General features: G+C 39.1%; 2 protein-coding genes across 3 annotated transcripts; one reads left to right on the top strand and one right to left on the bottom strand.

Annotated features, from left to right (window-relative positions):
• Window positions 1-687: 687 nt before the first annotated feature.
• LOC146370395 (CD276 antigen homolog) lies at window positions 688-22,423 on the bottom strand. 2 transcript variants are annotated; one of them, XM_084907987.1, is made up of 7 exons: window positions 22,299-22,423; window positions 20,691-20,788; window positions 20,232-20,309; window positions 7,054-7,407; window positions 6,436-6,726; window positions 5,686-5,787; window positions 688-4,748 (listed from the first exon to the last, which is right to left on the bottom strand). In XM_084907987.1, the coding sequence occupies exons 1-7, from the start codon at window positions 22,397-22,399 to the stop codon at window positions 4,636-4,638; spliced, it is 1,137 nt and encodes a 378-aa protein (XP_084764113.1). In that variant the 5' UTR covers window positions 22,400-22,423; the 3' UTR covers window positions 688-4,635. The 2 variants fall into 2 exon arrangements, with proteins under 2 accessions (XP_084764113.1, XP_084764112.1); XM_084907986.1 differs by lacking the exons at window positions 20,232-20,309; window positions 20,691-20,788; window positions 22,299-22,423 and adding exons at window positions 10,946-11,046; window positions 11,122-11,209.
• On the top strand, window positions 16,094-20,692 carry LOC146370396 (CD276 antigen homolog). The gene is made up of 4 exons (XM_084907988.1): window positions 16,094-16,358; window positions 16,842-17,135; window positions 19,596-19,718; window positions 19,882-20,692. Exons 1-3 carry the CDS (start codon window positions 16,145-16,147, stop codon window positions 19,670-19,672), a joined length of 585 nt encoding a protein of 194 aa, XP_084764114.1. The 5' UTR covers window positions 16,094-16,144; the 3' UTR covers window positions 19,673-19,718; window positions 19,882-20,692.
• Window positions 22,424-22,436: the final 13 nt, after the last annotated feature.

Genomic DNA, 22,436 nt, shown 5'->3' with positions numbered 1-22,436 from the left:
GTGAACATGTGCTGTATGACATGTTTTAGTTTACCACGAGGTGTCACCAAAGTCAGTGTCTGTTTTAAATCATACCAGTGAACCAAAGACTGTGAAGGGGGCTCCTAGTTTGGACAACCAGGAAAAAAGCTGTGCATCAATCCATCCATGGAATGTCATTTATCTCAATCTGGGTGGTAGAGGCACGAGTCTAAGCAGAGGCACCCAGACCTCCCTCTCCCTCCACCTCTCCTTGGGGAACACCAGTATGTTCTCAAGCCAGCTGAGATATGTAAAGCTTCCAGTATGTCCATCAGAGTGTGCATGTTACATATAAAGTGCTTGTATGATTGTGTGTGAGTTGTCTTTGTGTGTCACTGGTTTTGTTTAGTTTGCACTCTTAGCTTCTTCAAATGCACAGGAAGCACGACAGCATATACATTTAAAGTCACATATTTAGGGTTTTTTTTTCTGAGTGTCTGACACTGTGCCCACTGTGTGTGCAGATGATGGTTGAAGCTGAAGTGATTTACCTGCTCAGCTTTTAGAAGAAAAAAAAAAAACACAGAAGCAGAATTTGCCCTTTCCAAGAACCACCACTAAACACCTGAACTTCCAGGCAAGTTTGTACAATTGTATCATGAGTGTTCATACAGGAAGCTGCACAAACGCACTACAGCCGCTGAGGGAGAGAGAGAGAGAGCGATGTGTCATTAACACTGATTTCAATTTCAATTTATTTATTCAGCGCCAAATCACAACAATAGTCACCACAAGGCACTGCAGCCCTCTGCTTCACTCAGAGAGAGTTTTAAATCAGAGCAAGAATAAGTGACAGTATGGGCTAGATGTACTAACACATTGCAAACTTTGTGAAACAAAAAAACACAAAAAAGTAATGTCAGTATTTACAAAGACAGTGCAGTGAAAAAATTGTCTGTAAAATGTGGACATTTTGGGACTGACCCTCTTGCATAGGCATTTCTGGGAATTCTTTTTGCAAAGTATGGGGGGATCAATGAATTCAGGGATGACCTGAAATCAACAAAACTCAAAATGAATTAACAAAATGTCTTCAACATACTGTGGCTTCAGTTGCAGGAATTGCTCAGTCCATGTAATGGAGTTCACAGCTCTGACAGTGTGTGAGATATAGATTACAAATACGCATGCGTGAATATGTTGTGCCCTCAAACTGGAGATGAATGAAGATACTTACATGCAGCTCTCGACTTCTGTATAGAGTGTCAGTTACAAAAGACACAACCAAACCCGTATTCTCTCTGCAATGATAAACTCTGTCTCAGAACCACAGTTTCCAAACAAAGTTACTGTTATTTGCTGTATTAGCTGATGAGAATACTTCAGGCAGTGCACAACATGAACTGTGACATAAGGTAAATACATCTAATTAACTCACATATTTTAGCTGACACTGCCTTTCCACAGTAATTAAATAATACTTTAGTTCTGTATGTCTTTCAGTAGTTAACGTAAATATACAGACAGTGGCAGAAAAAACATCATTCAACATGGTGGGACAGTAGCAAAAGCTAGCTTACACAGCTGAAACAGTCCACCATTCACCTCTTCCCTTAAATGAACAATGATGATGGAGTAAAAAAGTTTGTAGAGTTTTGTGCATGGCAGTTACCTTAAACAGGGGAAATAGTGAGGGGAGATGAATGACTACATTCCTGTGTACTGTAGTCCCAACCAAAGACAGTACCGATGGATCTACACACAGTCAACCCAGGCACAATTCTCACCACTCATCTCCCTTTTCATTCCTACTGCATATTCCATACAGCAACACATTCAAAACAACAATTAAGTCAATCAAAAAACATAAGGAATAAAAATGTACAACCCTGAAAGGAATCAAATTTCTGATCCACCACACGCCAAACATTCCCCCACGAAATCAGCAAACCCATTTTTTTTCAATCAGACATTTCCCATCATCAAAACATGACGTCCAATTGTTACTTCTTACAGTCCTACATTGGACTCTGTCAGTTACTGAAGTTTGTCTCCATTATAACGATTCTCTGCTAGACTGCCACTGTAGGCCTATATTTAACGTACACGTTCCATATTAATTTACTTCATTTTCTGTTTACAATTATAATGCTGCACCTGTCCTGCTAGAAAATTATCTTAAATTACCATATCTTATTTTTTGACCATGCTCTAAATTGCATTGCCTTTGGCAGACTGAGTATGTCATATTGAACTGACTGCATCTGTGTTTAGAAAACCAACCACAGAACTAACCACACCTGTAAGCAGTAATTTGCGGATTTTGCTCCCATTTTTGCCCCAATTAATAACTCTTGCAGAAAAAATTCAAAAACGTTTAACACTAGAATGGTAAAATAATCGAATCAGGCCCCAAAACTACAGAAAAACACACACTGGTACCAGAATTTAATGATATCTAAAGATTCAAAGCGCTGCATTTTTAGAATAATGAAACCAAAACTGAGCATCCCAGTATCGATCAAGGCCCGTCTGCAGTGTACTCTAAACCTGATTGTGCTGATTGTGGTGGAGGCTTTGCTACAGGTGGTACCAGTCATTTCAGGAGCACAAAGGACTCCTGATCAGTGTTTATTCACTCATAGCTGGATGTTTGATCTCTTTTATTTAACATTAAGCTGTGTTTTTTTTCTTCTTTTGGGTGGTTTGTGCAGCTGTGGCTTAATGCTGCTTCTGTTTCTTAATGTGAATATATAGTATGAGTGAAGATGAGACTAAAATGACTTTAAGCTTTTAAAACTCAACTAAATATATTTTTAAATTATGTTTTTAAAGCAGCTACAGGTACTCTGATTGCAATCTGATTACACTTCACATTAAGCCTGATTGCTGACATATTGTTGCTGACATACTCAAATCAGTCTCAGTGGGTTGACCGACAACCTGATCCACCAAAAGGTATCATAGGCTCTACTATAAACTGTGTCTGGATTGGAGTCTGCTTGCACAGAACCAGAAGTGTATTGCTATGTGTTTAAATAGCGCATCCGTCACGCACACACGCGCGTGCATGTTTGAGGTGTAATTTCCGCCTCTCTTTAACTTTGATGCCATCTCGCTCCTTCATCTGCTCTCTGGTGAATGTTGCGTATATGGGGTAAGACTGTCAATCTAATGCACTTGATCTTTCTGAGTCCCACTAATAGCAGCCTCTTTGAAAGAGACTTGCATACAACCGATCTGCGAAAAAAAGAAAAAGAAACCGCACAAAAGTGATCTGTGATGTTGCAGAGCTGTCACTCGCTCCCTCACAGTCTCTCACTGTGTGCTTATTTCTGAGCCGCTAATCCACTCAGGTCAGGTAATCATTAAGATGTACCGACTGCATCTTTGCATGGAAATCAGTGCACTGTTAATAGATCAACAAAAGAATTTTCCACTTGCATGGGTGCAATTTTGCAAATGCATCGTCACACTGACATCTCGGCCTAATCTGGCCCTTGATATCATGATGACAGCTTCGATCGCTTGTTATTACGTTTCTTGCAGGAAATACTCTAACAGTGGAAATGGAATTTCAACCAGTTCAACTAACTGTGAATATTTTATTTCCTCTCCTAATTTTCCAGCTCATCCCACCCAGATCGTTTTATAACGTCACAATATTTTGAATCACGATCTGTGTACATCCTCCCAAAACTATATCAAAATATTTAAAATCTATAAAAGCCAAGACATTTGCCTTTACTGATAAAGCTTTACATTCTTTAAAGACTTGGAAAGCTGCCCTGCATTCTTTGAGTTATACATGAAATTACTCTGAAACGTCTCTGTTGTGGCTGTAAGAGATCCATCATCTGTGAGTAAAAGTGGGATTGGCTCATATTAGAAATGATTAAACTGGGAGACATTAAAGCAAATCTAAGGATATGTATCCACTAACGGTAGAAATAACAAAACCCTCTCTTTAAAGAAAAAAGGTTTGTAACATTTAATTGGGACATTTAAATTTTACTAAATACTCATTAAAACAACGTAATGCTCATAAACTGCTACAAAAACAGTTTTTATTTAATACACTGTATTCAGGGCAGATCCACCTTGGGGTCTGATGCTATCTGGGTAACTAATATCTCGATCCATCAGTAAACTGCGTGTGATCTGTTTCTTCAGATTTTGAACTTTAGTTTCCGTGTCCTACATTTTATTCCTGTTTTGTTACAGCTAAATAATTTAGATGTAAACATCAAATGTAAAATTTAGATTTCAGCCTATGTATTTACATTCTGCCTGACACCGATTATGAAAAATGAAGGGGCCCTGCAGTGAAATGTAGAGTTGATCCTCCGAGTGTGCGCCTGTAGACTCAGCCTATAACCACCTGTTGAAGGTAACATGCTAGGAGCACCACAAGAGCCACGTGCATCAAGTAAAGACTTTTTTTGCTTAAATAATGAATTGTACAATAAATTATGCATTTGTAAATTCATTTACAGATTCATTTATTCATTATTTTACTTATTCAAACGTTAATAAAGTTATTTATTATTTAATAATTGAATTTAAAATAAAAACACTATTTTTCGGTGTGTGTGGCTCTGTGGTCCTCCATAGATGAGGTCTTTATTTCAGAAACATGAGTTCCTGCCATGTCTTTTATTTAGTGTTTTCCCTTTATTTAGCTACATCATCAACTGCAACAGCTGCAGGATCAGGAGTGCTGTCTTCCAATGGTGCAGGTTCATTGGCGCTCAGTTGTTGTAGGCTTTGTCCTGAACAGTCTCTCCCTGCAAGAAAAATGATTCATGTATTAACTTTCAACAGAGCAGCTGTGTACGGCATATGTGTGGATCTTTTTCCAATGGATCTCAACAGCGTAAAGGGTTGACACAGAGCAGAGACATCTGTGCTTGTGCTTAATTTCGTGTTCAGAGTTCCAATGGAGGAAAAGTGGTCTTCATGAAGTTATAGTTTGAGGTTATTTTACACCCTGAAATGTTTCTCTCTCACAAACTTTGTGTTGTAGCTTTCATTGGTAACTGCTTCAGAAGGTGAGCTGAAATTAAGAGATTGATACTAATTTTCCACAGCGGTTTAAACCTGGTGCATTCTCTCAAAGATGTTGCAAATTAAAGGAAGAAAAAAGCAAAATAAGTATGTACTCAGTTGTCCAGTTGTTGCTGCCAGTCACTAGTGTCAAATCGGTTGCAAAGAAATATACGGTGCCGCACAAAAAAAATCCTTGTGCCAACTTGTCTGCAAACATTGCAAATGTGTTTCTTTTACTTTAAATGGAAACTCTCAGTTTCCAGTTTGTGTCAAACTTCACACAAACTGGAAACTCTCAGTTTCCAGTTTGTGTCAAACTTTACACACTTTCATTAAAAGAGTATTTGGATAGTATTTGCAGACAAGTGGACGTCTTTCTTGCAAACTACAGGCAAATGCAGCAACCTTATGGTGTAGCACTCTCTTTTTCATAGCAAATGCAAGCAACCACTCACCAGCCAATCAAGTAATAACACATTTTTACCCAGCAACCAGAGTTTGCTAAGGGGTCAGAGTCACTTTGTCATTTTCTAATGATGTATATAGTCATACATTTTACTCGGTACTGCTGTTACTGATCCTCCGCACAGTATTTGATGTAACCAATTTTTAACCATTTAATTACATAATTAATAATTACAAAGGAAAAGGAGCAAAATTCAAAAATTTACAGACTTCTCATTTTTCGGCTGGCGATGGCGGCTCCTGCTCCGAGTATTACTGCAAGTATTACCGGTAGTCCAAGAACAGCTCCCAAAGGCAGACTCCAGCCTTCATCTGTAAATCAGGAACAAGACAGTCACAACAATCAGTTGTGTTGCTTTACCTACAACTTCAACACAAAATTAATCCTTATTGCAAAAATCATCTAAATGTAAACAGCACTGTAAACTGAACTTTAGGTTAACTGCTCGTGTGAATCTGTATGAATGAAACACAGAAAGCTTCCATGAACTGATGGGAATTGATGAATTCTCTTGCATGAAAATGGTAACGTTGTAAGCTACTGTAATTCAAATCAGGATTGTTGGGGGCCACACTTATTTCAAAAAGTTACTTTAAGATCTTCTCTGGTTTGAAGAGATTAGTGTTAATATAATTATGAATTCATTCACTCAAATTGTATCTATAAAAGATTTGCTACTACTAAGTCTGCAATGGAGAATTAGGTTATTAGGCGTTTTTAAATTTACAGCAAAATTACATATATATATATGTTTTTCTCTGTGTTTAAGATGAACTGTGACTTAAGACTTAGAGTTCTGCCTCAGGAGTTGAACCTCAAGTTATTCTATGTTTTTGTCATTGTTGGTTGATTAATAAACACAGTGGTTTACATATCTATTTCAAACCTATGGATATGGATTCTGAATTTATTTGAAAAGTCAACTTCAGGCTGAAAAGCAAAAATGATCCTTGGAGTACCTGTAATTATGTCTTTAATTACACTCAATGTCTCCTTTGAAGTTGGGTTGTAAACGCTGCATGTAACTTTCTGTGATCCTCTGATGTTGGCAGTACTGGTAACTCTGCAGGTGCCGTCATCTTCCTTGTAGATCTCAAGGGTCTGGACATCAGGTGGTTCAAGTGTACGTTCATGTCCCTCGTGGTCCATGGAGATCCATGATAGCTCTGGTTCAGGAAAGCCCCCCTTTGTTGCACACATAGCCATCATATCTATGGTGTTGACCACGATATTTGGCATCTCAAAACGAGCTGGAAACGAGTCAGAGATTTTTCACATGTATAAATGTTAGAATTTTCATACAAATTTTAAGCAATCAGAGATCATTGTTGTACAAATTAACAAAAACATAAACTAGTCACTAGTTTTATCCCTCAATCATCACTCAACTCACTGAAGAAATACATGCAGCACTCGAAATAATCATCACGAGCCACCTGTTTTATTATCCTTAGGATATGTGCCTGAACACTGCCTGAAGTGTTTCATCTTTTCAATCCCATTGGACATACAGTTTGCATTTCATATATTTAACAAATACTGATATTTGCATCCATGTTAATTAAGGTGAACTATACCTGCTACATGAACAGTGTTTTGGCACAGCGTCCTGCTTTCTGGTATGTAAGCAACTTCAATGCTGAGCTGATCGTCTTTCAGCATCAGCGGATTGATGACAAGGGAGAAGTTGCCAGAAGCCAGATGATCGCGGAAAATTGCAGTCCTGTTTTTAAATGACTCACTTTGGTGTTGAAATTCCTCTTGTCCTTTTGAAAAAACATGAAGAACTCTGGAATTACTTTGCCAGTATATGGAGGTTTGCTCAGGAATGAACTTTTCGCTGAGGTTGTGATGGCACTGAAGGACCAGCGGTGCCCCTCTGGTTCCATTTGTTTCTGATGAAACTGGCACCAAGAACCAGAACAGCAGACCTGCAGGGAAACAGAGAAACATCCAGCTAAAAAAAAATCAACATTCCAGACAGTAGAGCTCTGAATCTCGTAAAATGCCACTTTCTGACCTGTGGAACATAGTACTTTATTGTACTTTATACAGTAAATTGAGACTAAAAGAAGTCCATTTAGATTCACTCAATTCAGACGTCATAACCTGAAGACTTGTTTAAGCCTAACTAATCAGCTGGTAAAATGGAAAAAAATGCAAGTTATAATGCAATAAAAGTTAAGTCCAAATGGGACTGGTAGACTGGAGCTGCTCCGTTTACTGCTCGGTATGTAAGTACAAGTATTTTAAAATTAGTCTTAAAATACATCAGGAGCCTGTATAAAGAGTTCAAAATAGGAGATAAGTTAGGCGTGTAGAGCAAGGGTTCCCCACAGAGAGCCTGCACAAAGCCACCTATAGAAGGCCGTTTTTTCCTTGGACTCAGGCAGGGCAAGGGAATCTGCCAGTAGCCCTTGGTCAAATCCAACATCAAGAAAAAGTGAGCAGTGCCTAACTGGTCAGGGAGCTTGTTGACCCAGGGCATGGAATAAGTGTCAAACTGTGAAACTTGATTCACCTTAGGGTAGTCAACACAAAACTGTATAGAGCCATCTTTCTTCACAAAAAGAACTATGGGGCTACACCACATGTTACTTTACTCCCATTTTTAGCATTTCAGCCAATTCCCTCTGAACAATTTGCCACTTATGCTCAAGTAACATATAGGGCCACGCCTGTGTGTATCAAAATGGTGCTCATAAGACTACCATTAGACTCGCAGATATCGGAGTCATTATTTGGTCATGAGACTAGTATAGCTGAGCAGGGTGGAGAACAAATCTGCAAAACACCGCTACTCTGCTCTCTGGGGCTGTGTGAGATGGTTGCCACAATGGCGGGAGGCAGGAATCGCGGAATTATGCACCGCCAGCCCCAACTCATCTCTCACCGTCACCAGGCTCACCAGAGAAGCTGTTTCAGCTTCTCTTCATGCTTTTAAGAGTTTGAGGTGATATATTTGTGTGGCTCCTCCCCTGTCTGACAGTATGATGTTATAGTCAACGCCACCAACTCACCATGTGACCACAACGAGACCTTACCACTTGGCAAGTAACTTTGAGCTAAAAGAAAGAATAGAATAGAATAGAATAGAATAATCCTTTAATTGTCCCACAATTGGCGATTCCAATTGCATTTATCCTCATGAATGAACTTATGAATCATGGTCTTTTAAGTCTTGTTCAGTCACTCCACCAACCCGTCAGTCTGAGGGTGGTAGACACTGGTCCAAACAGATTTAATGCCCAATAATTCGTACAGCTCCTTTAGTGTGCGAGGCATGAACCATGTACCCTGGTCAGTCAGTATATCTTTCAGGATGAAGAATGGGAGATGACCTGAAACAGTGCTTGTGCCACACTCTTTGCAGAAATGGTGCGCAGCCTCACTGCTTTGGGATATCAGATTACGTGATCCACCAGAACTAATACAAAGCGATATCTTTGCGAGCACTCTGGTAAAATGGCCTGATGAGGTCGACACCAAAGACTTTAAATGGGACCTACATTAATGGTAATAGGCACAAAGAAGCTTTTGCGATCACAGGCTGGTTAACCAGCTGGTAGTGGAGTGGGCCTACTTATAGACCCACTCTATGAACGGTTTGAGCACGATGTGGTTGAGCAGCCGAGCCTCACCCTACGCAGCTGCCAACTGCAGTTTTCCAGCTCCCCTGCTCTGCCCTTCAGCCAGTTTATTTTAAGCTTTAATTCAACCAGATTATTCTTTTCCTCAGTAGGAAAATAGCTCCAGTGAGCTAAACTGCACAATACCTTAGAGTTCACACAATGGTGCTAACTGCTAGACCACGTCACCTTTTGTTTTTTAACCCTCCACATGCACACACAGTTAGATGCATAGAGCAACCTTCAGGTTCAGGATCTCACTTCCAAGGCAACACTTCAACTTTTAGGCTGACAAATGACAGCCACTATTTTGTTGGCTAGCATGGTCATCAGACAAAAACAGTTCTCCCACGACACTCGAACTACTTTCATGTCTCACGCAACATTTTTATCGCTGAATGTAACAACTAACAAGACAACTGATGAGATTAGTAAATAATGATATTATAAACTGGATTAATAGAAAGAGCAGATTTCATAAGCACAAAGGTCACCATGCTAAAAGAAGTACATATACGCACACTTTGCTTCACATACATTTTTGCAGTGTCTTGAAGGCATATAACAAATCTCTGAAAGACATACCAAACAAGGTGGAGAAACAACTCATTTCCATTTATAGTAAAAGGAACGTCCTTTTGTCAGCAGCAGGATGATATGTACAGAATGACGAAACAGGAAGGAAGCGTTTGAGCATATGCAAATGTAGTTTCAACTACATAAGGGGAAAAAACGTTAAAAAACAGAAAAACTTTTTTTTTATTAATTAATTACTTATTAATTAAATTTATTTTTTGGCTCTCATTCTCGTTATGACTGAAGGATACTGTAAATGATACCTGTATGTGTTAATAATGTAAATGATTTTCTCCATACTGCTCCACAGGTCACTCAAAATAAAATATTAAAGCAGATAAATCAAAACATGCTTCAATTCTGGGCTCATGTCTTATTTTGACTTTTTTGTTTCACTGACAGTAGCCTGAAAAGCAGACAATAAATACCTGAATTAAAAAATAAATAAATAAATAAATAAATGCTCTTATGATTAACACAGTATAAAGAATAAAAGTATCCCAATTAGATGAATATTATATATTTTTTATATATGGTTTATAGATAGAAAAAATTAAGGTTTTAGGAAGAGAATCAAGCTCACTTCTTATGGAGAAAAAAAAAAAGAAACTATGTGGTTCAAATGACCAACATAAATGCAATAAAAATATTTTTAAAGGATACCCAGGACCAGAATGACCGCCCCCCCCACCCCCTACCTGATGATTGGAGTTTGAAGCTGAAAAAATTAGATGAAATATTCCTTGAAGACCCTGACAAGAGAATAGATGGCTCCCGTGCAGACTTCTGAATATGTGTGAATATGTTTCTTTCTGTAAGAAAGAATCAGACCCACACTGCGTAAACAACCGCAGCCCTCGCTGTCTGAAAGGCAGAGCCGCAGACTGCGCAAGAGGGGCGTCTGCAGCTTTGTGATGTAAATCTGGACCCGATCCAAAGTGCATTAACACTCTGCAGCATTTAGGTATACATTACAGAATACAAAACGTTAGTCTTGTGTCTTCTGCTTGTTATTTAGCTTCACTTCCTTTTGAGTTATGTTACGTCGCTTTTGTACCCACTGCTACCTTTCGCCTCATTATCTTCAAAGCCTAAATTGTCTGACAAAGAATTAGGGGAATCTTGTTCTTTGTAATATCGCCCCTCACTGAAGCCTGTCCCGTGAGGATTTTATACTGAGAAGACTGAAATTTGGCTCACATTAAACATTACTATGTGGTGCAACTTGGTCCCCCCAATAGCAAACAAATCAGGACCTACTTACTGTAGCTTGCGGTGGCAGATATCATCAGATTACCATTCTGTAGAATATTCTTATATTTCACTTTTACTTGTTCCCATGTTCTAGTGGGTCCTGTTGTGGCTCTAATGTGAAAGAGGATATAATGTAATATAATATAATATGATATAATGTAATATAATATAATAAATTTACCCTACCGCCTACTGGTGTTGGCCAGAGGGGCCGGTGGCGCGATATGGCAGCCTCGCTTCTGTCAGTCTGCCCCAGGGCAGCTGTGGCTACAACCGTAGCTTGCCTCCACCAGTGTGTGAATGTGAGAGTGAATGAATAGTGGCATTGTAAAGCGCTTTGGGTGCCTTGAAAAGCGCTATATAAATCCAATCCATTATTATTATTATTATTATTATTAATTTACTTTAATTTGTCAGCAACTTTCTGCCAGCCCTCTCTCCTTGCTTTTGCAGCCTTTGCAGCGTTCCCTTGCGTTTTAATTAAACTCTGAAACTCCTGAAATCGTTTTTACGAAACGCTTTTGGTGTGTAAAGCCTTAGCAGGACAAAAACAGCTGCTTAGTAAATTCTGAAATTAGCTGCATTATGCTTACATTAGAAAACTGCTTAAATCAAGCTGTCTGACTGGTTCTTAATTACTTCTGAGATATCATTGCCATTTTATAATCAGTTACAAAGTTTTCCTTTTTGATGACTATGCCTGAAGAAACAAAGAGGAAAAAATTGAACTGCTTTCACTTCAACAAACTGAGTCTGCTTTATGTCCCTTTGTCTCTGCGAGGCAAATCTGCAGACAGAAAGTCAGCAAGAATACATCTGTGGCAGAAAACGAAAACAAAAAAGGATCCATGGACCACAAACCTACTGTGCTTCACCAATATTTCTGGTAACTAACAACTGCAGCCAGCAGACAGTTGCAAAAAGGAGAATATATGTGCTGACGGTGATTCGTTCTTGTAATACAGGCTTGAGAAATAAAGTTTACATTTTGGCATCATCATAAAGCAACACTGCTGACTTTCTTTGCTTTGCTGCCATGGTTTCTGGCTGCAAAATAAAGACAACTGAAGTACAAGTGCATTGTGGGTAAAATATAAAGGCTCCTATCCCCCTAAATACTCTGATGGCTGCTCAGAAACAATCAATTTAACACAAGGATCTTGCCGCGATTCCTAACCTGCCAATGATGTGCTTCCAAGGCCCTAATATGACCTAAAATAGTATTATATAACATACTATATATTAATATTAGTAGTTTATTATTTCCATAACAGTAGTATACTATTTCACTTTGATTTTTATCATGATTAGTTATGATGATGGTGCAAGATGAAGATGTTCATATCTGACTGAAACACAAACAACAAACCAAAAACATCCCGTGAAGCTGACACTGAGGCATGGTTGTAAGCCAATCAAGTGCCAGCAGCTAAATCCATTTCGTCATATAGACATGATCAAAACAACCTGCTGATGTTCAAACTGAGCATTAGAATGGGGAGAAAAGGTGATTTATGTTAATTTTATGAACATGGCATGGTTGTTGCCAGGCAGAAACTGACAATCTACTATCATTTTCCAACACAAACATCTCTTGGGTTTTAAGAGAGCAAATATTCAATGAGTGGCAACAGTAACTCAAATGACCAACCACGATTACAACCAAGGGAATGCAGAAGAGTATGTCCAAATGCAAATGCAGAATCTTGATGCTGATGGGATACAGCAGCAGACGATAAAGCCAGGTGACACTCCTGTCAGCTAAGAACGGGAAACTGAGAGTACAGTTCACACAGGTTCAGTAAAACTAAACAACAGATGACTGGAAAAACAATATCTGGTCTGATGAGTTTCAATTTCTGCTGCAACATTCAGATGGTCAAGTCAGACTTTGATGTAGACAACATAAAAACGCAGACCGATTCTGCCTTTATCAGCGGTTCCTGCTAGTGGTGGTCAATTAATGGGGTGAGGAATATTTTCTTGGCACACCTTCAGCCCATTAGCACCAAATGAGCTTTAAACACTCCAGCTACCCTGAGTATTGTTGCTGATCATGTCCATCCCTTTCCATGGCTGCCTCAAACAAGATAACACCGCGAGTTAACGAACAAAAGATTCACATCATGGATGCAGTGCACACATTTGGTGCAATTGTGTGATGCTATCATGTATAATATCATATGACCTGAAATCTTTGACGAATATTTCCAGTATTTTGTTTAATGAAGAATTAAGTTCTTTATGAAAAATGAGGTTCACCCTGGACCTAGCAAGGTGTACCTAATAAAGTGGGCAGTGTGTGTACAGTGATTGAAGATACAAAAACAATGGAAATCAAAGATACTTCCACAGAAAGCAGTGTAAATTAAACTGCCTGTATCAGATCAACAAGAAGATTACTGAACACAGAGCAAGCGAACAGACTGAGAAGAAGGCAAAAAATGATCAAAGTGAAGATCAAAGGAGCTAAACGTAAGAGAGACAAAACAACTTCAAAATCAATGAAGAAAAAAAGAGCAAATAGAGCAACAGGAAGTTGTGTGATTTTTTTGATGCAACAGTTTTTCTACTTTGTCTAACCATGAGATATCCATTTGAGAATCTTACGTTTCGGCCCCTGTTGGTTTTCACACACACTGTTTCTATGTTAGGCGGGCAATGGAAAAACTGTCAGGTATCCTCGTTGGATCTGTAAACATACGTGAGTCATGTTCTTCCTTTTCTATCATATTAAACTGATTTCATATCTGCATCTACAGGGAGTGCAGAATTATTAGGCAAGTTGTATTTTTGAGGAATAATTTTATTATTGAACAACAACCATGTTCTCAATGAACCCAAAAAACTCATTAATATCAAAGCTGAATGTTTTTGGAAGTAGTTTGTAGTTTGTTTTTAGTTTTAGCTATTTTAGGGGGATATCTGTGTGTGCAGGTGACTATTACTGTGCATAATTATTAGGCAACTTAACAAAAAACAAATATATACCCATTTCAATTATTTATTTTCACCAGTGAAACCAATATAACATCTCCACATTCACAAATATACATTTCTGACATTCAAAAACAAAACAAAAACAAATCAGCGACCAATATAGCCACCTTTCTTTGCAAGGAAACTCAAAAGCCTGCCATCCATGGATTCTGTCAGTGTTTTGATCTGTTCACCATCAACATTGCGTGCAGCAGCAACCACATCCTCCCAGACACTGTTCAGAGAGGTGTACTGTTTTCCCTCCTTGTAAATCTCACATTTGATGATGGACCACAGGTTCTCAATGGGGTTCAGATCAGGTGAACAAGGAGGCCATGTCATTAGTTTTTCTTCTTTTATACCCTTTCTTGCCAGCCACGCTGTGGAGTACTTGGACGCGTGTGATGGAGCATTGTCCTGCATGAAAATCATGTTTTTCTTGAAGGATGCAGACTTCTTCCTGTACCACTGCTTGAAGAAGGTGTCTTCCAGAAACTGGCAGTAGGACTGGGAGTTGAGCTTGACTCCATCCTCAACCCGAAAAGGCCCCACAAGCTCATCTTTGATGATACCAGCCCAAACCAGTACTCCACCTCCACCTTGCTGGCGTCTGAGTCGGACTGGAGCTCTCTGCCCTTTACCAATCCAGCCACGGGCTCATCCATCTGGCCCATCAAGACTCACTCTCATTTCATCAGTCCATAAAACCTTAGAAAACCCAGTCTTGAGATATTTCTTGGCCCAGTCTTGACGTTTCAGCTTGTGTGTCTTGTTCAGTGGTGGTCGTCTTTCAGCCTTTCTTACCTTGGCCATGTCTCTGAGTATTGCACACCTTGTGCTTTTGGGCACTCCAGTGATGTTGCAGCTCTGAAATATGGCCTAACTGGTGGCAAGTGGCATCTTGGCAGCTGCACGCTTGACTTTTCTCAGTTCATGGGCAGTTATTTTGCGCCTTGGTTTTTCCACACGCTTCTTGCGACCCTGTTGACTATTTTGAATGAAACGCTTGATTGTTCGATGATCACGCTTCAGAAACTTTGCAATTTTGAGACTGCTGCATCCCTCTGCAAGATATCTCACTATTTTTGACTTTTCTGAGCCTGTCAAGTCCTTCTTTTGACCCATTTTGCCAAAGGAAAGGACGTTGCCTAATAATTATGCACACCTGATACAGGGTGTTGATGTCATTAGACCACACCCCTTCTCATTACAGGGATGCACATCACCTAATATGCTTAATTGGTAGTAGGCTTTCGAGCCTATACAGCTTGGAGTAAGACAACATGCATGAAGAGGATGATGTGGACAAAATACTCATTTGCCTAATAATTCTGCACTCCCTGTAATGGCAGGTGGTTCTAAATATTAAGGAAGTCATCTGAACGTCTTTGTCTGACAGAGAGTGGAAGCTTGTCGTGCAGAGGTGAACAGAGGATATCAGCTCACTCTTCTGTTTTATTTTCTAGCTCTCAATGTCGGAAAGGCTCAGATTATTGAGTCTCCTTAGAGTACACTTGGTTTAATATTCTGCTTTAATACTCTGACATGTTACCCAACTCTCACTTCCTCTTCAATGGCAACCAAAGCACGTAGGCTTTATGTAGTCACAGGGCACTGATAATGCAGATATTAGCTGCTCTCCGCAGCCGAGCTTTACTTCGGTATTATGAAGACTTTATTACTAGTCATTCTGGGGGGAAAGGCCCGATGAAGACTGTCGAGTCAAAAGAAGGCATCTTGTTAGTCTCCATTGCACATGACCTCATTTTTAGTGTTCGTGCTAACTAACACGTGTTTTACTCGCTGCTCTTTGACAAAAGGCTCACAAAAATGTTGATCCTATTTGTACTTTTTTTCAGTCTCACGATCGGTAAGCTATCACCTTTTTATAAGACCATTTTCATTCAAAGCTGTGTGCGTGTTTGTGTACATGATGGAACTGTAACGTTTGGCTTATCTGAGAAGAAATTCGTTTTAAAGATAAGAGTATTTGGTGTTAGACTGTCACAGGATTTGAGGAAGTAGCAATCATTAACAGTTGTCCATTTTATTTTTTTTTCCATTTTCAGTGGGTAATGTAACACTGGTGTATGTTAACACCACTATCACTGACTCAGCAGTCCTCGAATGTAGTATACAAAATAAAAATATCACGGACTGGAGTAATGTTCGTTTTTATTGGCAAGATAACAGGGATTTTGTGTTGTATTCCTATAATGAAGGAAGAAAGATGGCTGAGCATGTAAATGACTACTATAAACACAGAGTCACAGCCTTCCCTCAGGACTTAATTAGAGGAAATATCAGCATCATAATCAAAAACCTGACTCTTGAAGATAACGAAAGGACTTTCTGGGCTTTTGCGGCAGTCTTGGACGGCAGCGTGATGAAGAAATACCACCTGGAACACACACAGATCTGCCAAGTAACTTTACAGATAGGTGGTAAGAAAGGTTTTCAGTCTTTTTCACAAAAATAAGAAAGAGAAGTTATATTGTCATATAAATAAGCATCTACAGTCAGTGGAGATGACATTGATTTTATGCTAGAATGTGTAGTTTCCTCCTTTCAGGCTTTGCCAACAGTGACAATGCTAATATTTGCATTTGGTGATTGCAATGATTATTTATCGGTAATCAAGTGACAGCTAGGTTCAAATCATTTTGGACAAAGACACAGTTTGTGTATTTTTGCTCTGTGCACAACCACAGTGGGTTTAAAATCAAACAGTCAAGATGTGCTTGAAGTGCACAAGCTATTCAGGAATTACACATATTCACCTCATCCAGCCGAAGGACTGATGAGGTTATGCCATTCTGAAGAATCTGGCATGAAGAATCGCTACTCCTGTTAGAGTAATATTCACTTTCTTTATTCAAAAAATTTTAGAAAGATGGAAATGTTCTTCTGTCCCCTTCTCTCCTCAGTTCCTTACCAGAATCCCAGGCTAGATGTTAATATGAAAACAATGACTGCAGTGTGCACTACCCAAGGAGGATTTCCTGCCCCTGAGATACAATGGGTCCTCCTCTATAACAGCTCTCATCAATCAGTAGAGTCGAGGAACATCCAGACTACAACGATGCAGAATTATCACGACCGCCTTTACAGCTCCCGCAGCACTCTACTAATCCCTGCAGGTCCTCACGAGGCCGTGAGCTGTCTCATCCACAACCCGACTTTGAACACGACAATGAGGGCCACCGACACTTTCAGCAAAGGTATGTTGGCGCCATCCAGTGGACTGAGAAAAGTTAAACTGGAGATAGAGGGGATCTCACTAATTTCACATGTAATCTACATGCCAGTACATCGTCACTCGAGGTTACACAACATAATATTTGTGGTAGTGGTTTTTATTTTATAGAATTTAATAAAATGGACAGAAAAAAACATATCTACTTTATGGTTATTTTTTTAGCGGTCAGATATTTTGTATTTTCCAACTCTGATCACCTTTTCTGTGTTTAATAATTAACTGCAAAAGAATTTGATGAATGAAAGAATGAATAATTATCACATCAATGTCAAAACACTTTTCTTACAGTGGAAGTAGCGGAGGTGCTTTGAAGCCAGAGTCCACTTATTGTAGCTCATTATTCTCTTCTAGTGTTAAAGCTTGGCCATCTTTCGACTTGCATGACAATGATTGTTCATTTAAAAGTATTTGAGGTGTATCAAAAAGAATAATTTTAATTCAAAAGGTTATATTTTTTGCACCCCAAATGTATAAATGTGTCCCCCTTCCCACACACAGAAAACTTGTCCCCCTGATGTTACACCATCTACCAGTAAAGCACGTGAAACTCACAAATCCCCACTTTCTGACAATGCCTGTTTTAAAACAAGCATGATTCTCTTTTATACACCCTAACGCCCATTTTAATCTATTTGGTGCTGAAAACAAATTCAACTAAAAAAGAGAGGAGGGAGTTTGCAGCTGTTATGAAGCTGAGCGGTTTCATAATCACCACTTTTGTTTTTGCAAACTAGACATGGTGAGCTCATATGCAGAAAGCTGTTAGCCACAAATAAGAACAAAAACAGCAGTTATTTCAACATCTCTGTCATCAGGATGTGAAACAGTAGGACCTCAAAACACTGAGTAGCCTTTAAAGTTTCTGAGCTCTACTATGTAGCTGTCATGGCAAGAATTATTAAATTATTAAAATTAGGAAACCACAAAAGGGTCCTCCAATATTCACTCACAAATTCAGGATATCAACCATTTTCTGCAGTTTTGCATTATCAGTGTTGCTTTTTGTCATATTTTTTGTATTCTTTTTGTATCTGTATCACTTCATCTCCGGTCTCAGACTGAAGTAGAATAACAATGATCTGTTCTCGTGCAGAGGAAATGTCAAATTACGTGTCAAACGCCCTCCCCACAGCTCAGAGCTTGAAGCAGAAAGTCACATTCAGTTTGAGACAGATTTCATCTTCAATTTACGAGCAGTTCCACTGACTGAGACTCATTTACTCAGTCCTGTAATACTGACTTAAACTCTCATGTGACAGTTTTACCTCCTGTAGTTTATTCCTGGAAAAAGAGGCTTTTAAAGCTGATGTGGCTATTTCTGTTCTGACTCAGGGCACAAACATTTTAAAACCAGTATAGAGGTATGTGCAGAGATAAGAATCAGTCTAAGGCACAGGTGTCAAAAGATCTAGTCCCCAGGCATGAATTGGCCTGGCAAAGGTTCTAAAACTGTCCTGTAGAATGGCTTTGGAAAATGTGAAGGAAGGGAAAAAAAATTTAACTGTAGTTTTATAGGTTTTACAGTTTTTCCTGCAGATAAAGACCCCCTCACAGCCATTCAAGTACTTAACAAGTAGTTATATGACAGAAAGGTTCCTGTTTTTCATTGTCTTCTGTAGAAATTTCAGTTAACAAAAATTCCATGTTTTATAAATACAGGAAAGTATAGGTGGTGAACTACCAGAATTTTCTCTGTAATTTACACATTTATCATGTAGAAAGACTGAGATGTGCTGTTGAAATTGCAAGTTTTTATCTTATATTAGGCTCCCACTCCCACGTGACTTAAAACCAATAGAAAAATACTTGGACTTTTTTTTTTGTCCATTCAACGCTGCCAAGTTGCCCCTCAGACTGACCAGGAGCTCAGTGATACCCTGGTCCAAATCTGGGAAGCGATCCCCCAGGATATAAACCATCATCCAGTTATCAAGCAAGCACGTTGGCCACGCCCACACAAGCTACTAATTGCCGTTTTGAGTTGCTGTAATTAAATTTAAGGAAGATGTAGATATAGCGCTTTTCTACTCTTCTGAGCACTCAAAGCGCTTTATACAACTTGTGCATTCACCCATGCACACTTTTTAAGTGCTTTCTGACTAACATTCACATTCCAATGGATGCATTGGAGAGCAATTTGGGGTTAGTATCTTGCCCAATATTTGGCATGCAGACTAGGGGAAGCCAGGAATCGAACCACCAACCTTCTGATCGGTAGATGACCTGCTCTACCGCCTGATCTACAGCCACCCCAAACAAGCCTGTCGTATAATTTTGTTTTCACGCTGGTTTTCGTGGTGTTCTTAAATTCAGCCCTCTGTAGGTACCCAGTCATATCAGTAAAGAAAGTGTGTTTTCAAAGTGTTCCTAATTTTTTCAGCAGTGCAGAATAGCTTACATTTTGGTGTGTCTCTGTCTGCAGGTGCTGGAGTGACGAGCTCCCCTGAATGTCTGATATCTGCTGCTGTGTTTCTTCTAACAGCTCTACACTGGCTGTGATTCACAGCAAAGGGTTTTTCTCTTTAGGATCTATCATGTTAAACAGGTGATGTTTTAGGCTATTTACAGCATTTTCGATACAGAAACATAGATGAATGACATTCCCACATCTTTGCATATGTAACAGCCTAAAGGAAACAACTACTGTGCTTTAGTGCTTTTCCAATTTTCATACAAGACTTACAGCTACATTAATCTGTCCGTTTCAGCCACCTGACATAGACTCATCCACCCATCCATGTTCTGCTGTTGGTACCAGGGTCTGGTTTTGGTAATGGACTACTCCAGAGGAGTGATTTTACCTCATGCTGAAAATACTTCGTGCCATGGAGACACTTCTACTATCCATAATTCAAACTTACTAGTTTAATTCTTTTGCATGTTTCACCCTACCTTTGCATCATTATAATCTCCTCCTGGCTGTCTCTTCAGCAGTAAGTAGAGAAAAAGAAGGGCAATCACAGGGCAAACTACTGTGGCGCACTGAGGATGCAGACCACCGTGTAACTAGCAATTTTTAAATGTTAATACTCTTTGTAATTTATTTTTCTTGACTTACTTGTTTTGTACTTCATTTGGTAGTGAAAGTTGTTCAGAGTTGGTTGGTTGGTGCTGGTGTGGGTTTCATAGAGTCCTGCTGTGTGCCAACAATCTTTTTTTTATACTTTAGTCTTATTATTTATTCTTTTAGTTTATTGAAAGACAGTTAAAAGGAAATTATATTTCTAGTAAAATCAGGAAAGTGCTTTCCAGAAAATTTGTTTTAAAACTCAGAAGAAGTTCCAGACAGTGTTAAAGTGGGATTGCCAGGTGGGAAATGACTCATTCAACATTTAGTCAAAAAATAATGTGTATTGTGAATTACAGTTGTCTTTCTGGACAGTCTGAGAACTGTGCTCTAGCTATATTTAGCTAAGAAGATGTTACGAGGGCTATTGGGGCCGCTTTCCAACCCCCAGCCTGCATGACACCAGTAAAAAAATACAGAATAACAGTAATATCGAATACATTAGCTTACCTTTAAACGGACGACTGAAACCTTTGAAACCAACTGTGAGCATCTGCTTTGTATCAGTCCAACATCCATCACTGTGAACTTTGATTTGCTGAAAGACACTTGACAACAAACTAAATGAACACATCAATAAACATAAACATAGATTATGAACCTCAAATGTTCTGGAAATAAACATTTATAAAACACATCTACAGTCATTTGTCCCTTTTTTAATACCAATCCTTGTTATAAAACAAACACAAGCATATCAGTGGATAGTTTGACACAGAAATATAGCAAAGGTTAATCTCACACATACACTGTATGTGTTTCCTATTGAACTAAACATGATTAAAGTATATCCCGTATGTGTGGTATATATTCTGGGGACATGCATTTCTGTGCCGGCCACCAAGCCAGTGTTTAGCTTAGCTAACTGTACGGTGCACCAGTTAGCACTAAAAACTGAAAGAAAGCTTAAAAAGATTTCCAAACTTCAGTTAGCATGTTTAGAAAATACAAGCAACACAGTTCCCCACATAATAGTTCATAGTACAACTGTACAAATTCTCTCTTCATACCTGAAAAGAAGATAAATGAGTGAAAATGGTGGGATAGCTTTCCTTTCAACAGCTTCAGTATGGTGGCAAGAGCTCCCCCTAAAGACCTCTACAGGCATAACTAATCAATCACAAACACCATTTCTCAAAATAGGCAAAAGTAGATCATTGTGCCAGGTTGTATCCCAGCAAACAAGGAAATTTTTCCCAAACATTCAATGTACCACTCGAGGTGACAATCTGCAGCCCTGGCGTAGGAGTGTCAGGGAAATTCGTTTTTAGTAAAAATAACAGTTCAGAGGATGTTCTGCGACCTTCAGTTTAACTTTATGCCATCCTCAGTGGAGGCTGCTCCCCTTTTCACTCTCACAGCAGCAGCGCTCACTGTCACTGCTCCTATGGGAAGTGTTAACTGGGAGTACTACAAGTTTACCAAGACTACTGTTAGACACTCACACCTTAAAACATGGTTTCACAAGTCTCTGAATGCTGTACAAGCAGTTTCCAATGTCTTATCAACAATTTCTTAGCTTTATTTACCCACCCTCTATTGTAGTGGCAACAGACATGGCTTCCCAGCAGAAGCAACTTGTCAACAGTGATCCCATCCTATCCTCACTGTCCACTCCCATACATCTAATTATTAATAATATCACAAAGCATTTGAGATTGATAATAGAAATTATTAAAAGTGACTGTCTCTATGTGCTATCTCTGTGACAGACTGCTGACCTGTCCAGGGTGTACCCCACCTCTCGCCCTATGTTACCTGGGATAGGCTCCAAATCCAACCCTCCCTCAACCCTGAGAAATCTAAAAGTCAAGTTTAAGAGAATCAACGTGTAGATATTTTCTTTTCATTGAAGATTTGTATATTTTAGAGAACTGAATAATATTATTAATCATGATAATTGCTGCAGAGGTAAAGAGATGTTTTTATTACTCTTACAGGAGACAATTCTTACAGAACCAAAAGTTTTGTTTGAGTGGAAATTGGAGTTAAAGGAATTAAACAAAAACATAAAATCCTGAAGTATGAAAATCTACACAACTAAACAAACAAACACACATGCGCGTTTGTGAAGCCACCGTGTGTCCACCAGATGTCGCCAGAGGTCGTGTTATGTGTTGCACACCGTCGGGGATTTTTGTTTTTTTCAGCATTGCCATGCGACAGACTTCCAAGTGCCAACATCATCCCTGCATC

The sequence above is a fragment of the Perissodus microlepis genome, chromosome 16 (genome assembly GCF_051167445.1).
Source record: "Perissodus microlepis isolate ML-2025 ecotype Zambia chromosome 16, ASM5116744v1, whole genome shotgun sequence".
Taxonomy (NCBI): Eukaryota; Metazoa; Chordata; class Actinopteri; order Cichliformes; family Cichlidae; genus Perissodus; species Perissodus microlepis.
Note: the sequence above shows the minus strand (reverse complement) of the source record. Positions and strands in the feature narration are given on the sequence as shown.

What these genes read in the sequence shown, in the direction of transcription:
- LOC146370396 (XM_084907988.1), top strand. Translation starts at nt 16,145, where the DNA reads ATGGCTGAGCATGTAAATGACTACTATAAACACAGAGTCACAGCCTTC. An exon ending in AGTAACTTTACAGATAGGTG is followed by an intron (nt 16,359 to 16,841) that starts GTAAGAAAGGTT and finishes TTCTCTCCTCAG; the next exon opens with TTCCTTACCAGAATCCCAGG. An exon ending in CACCGACACTTTCAGCAAAG is followed by an intron (nt 17,136 to 19,595) that starts GTATGTTGGCGC and finishes CTCTGTCTGCAG; the next exon opens with GTGCTGGAGTGACGAGCTCC.
- LOC146370395 (XM_084907987.1), bottom strand. Translation starts at nt 22,399, where the DNA reads ATGGCAATGCTGAAAAAAACAAAAATCCCCGACGGTGTGCAACACATA. An exon ending in GTGGCTTCACAAACGCGCAT is followed by an intron (nt 20,789 to 22,298) that starts GTGTGTTTGTTT and finishes TTTGTTGTCAAG; the next exon opens with TGTCTTTCAGCAAATCAAAG. An exon ending in CGCCAGCCGAAAAATGAGAA is followed by an intron (nt 4,749 to 5,685) that starts GTCTGTAAATTT and finishes TTTTTCTTGCAG; the next exon opens with GGAGAGACTGTTCAGGACAA.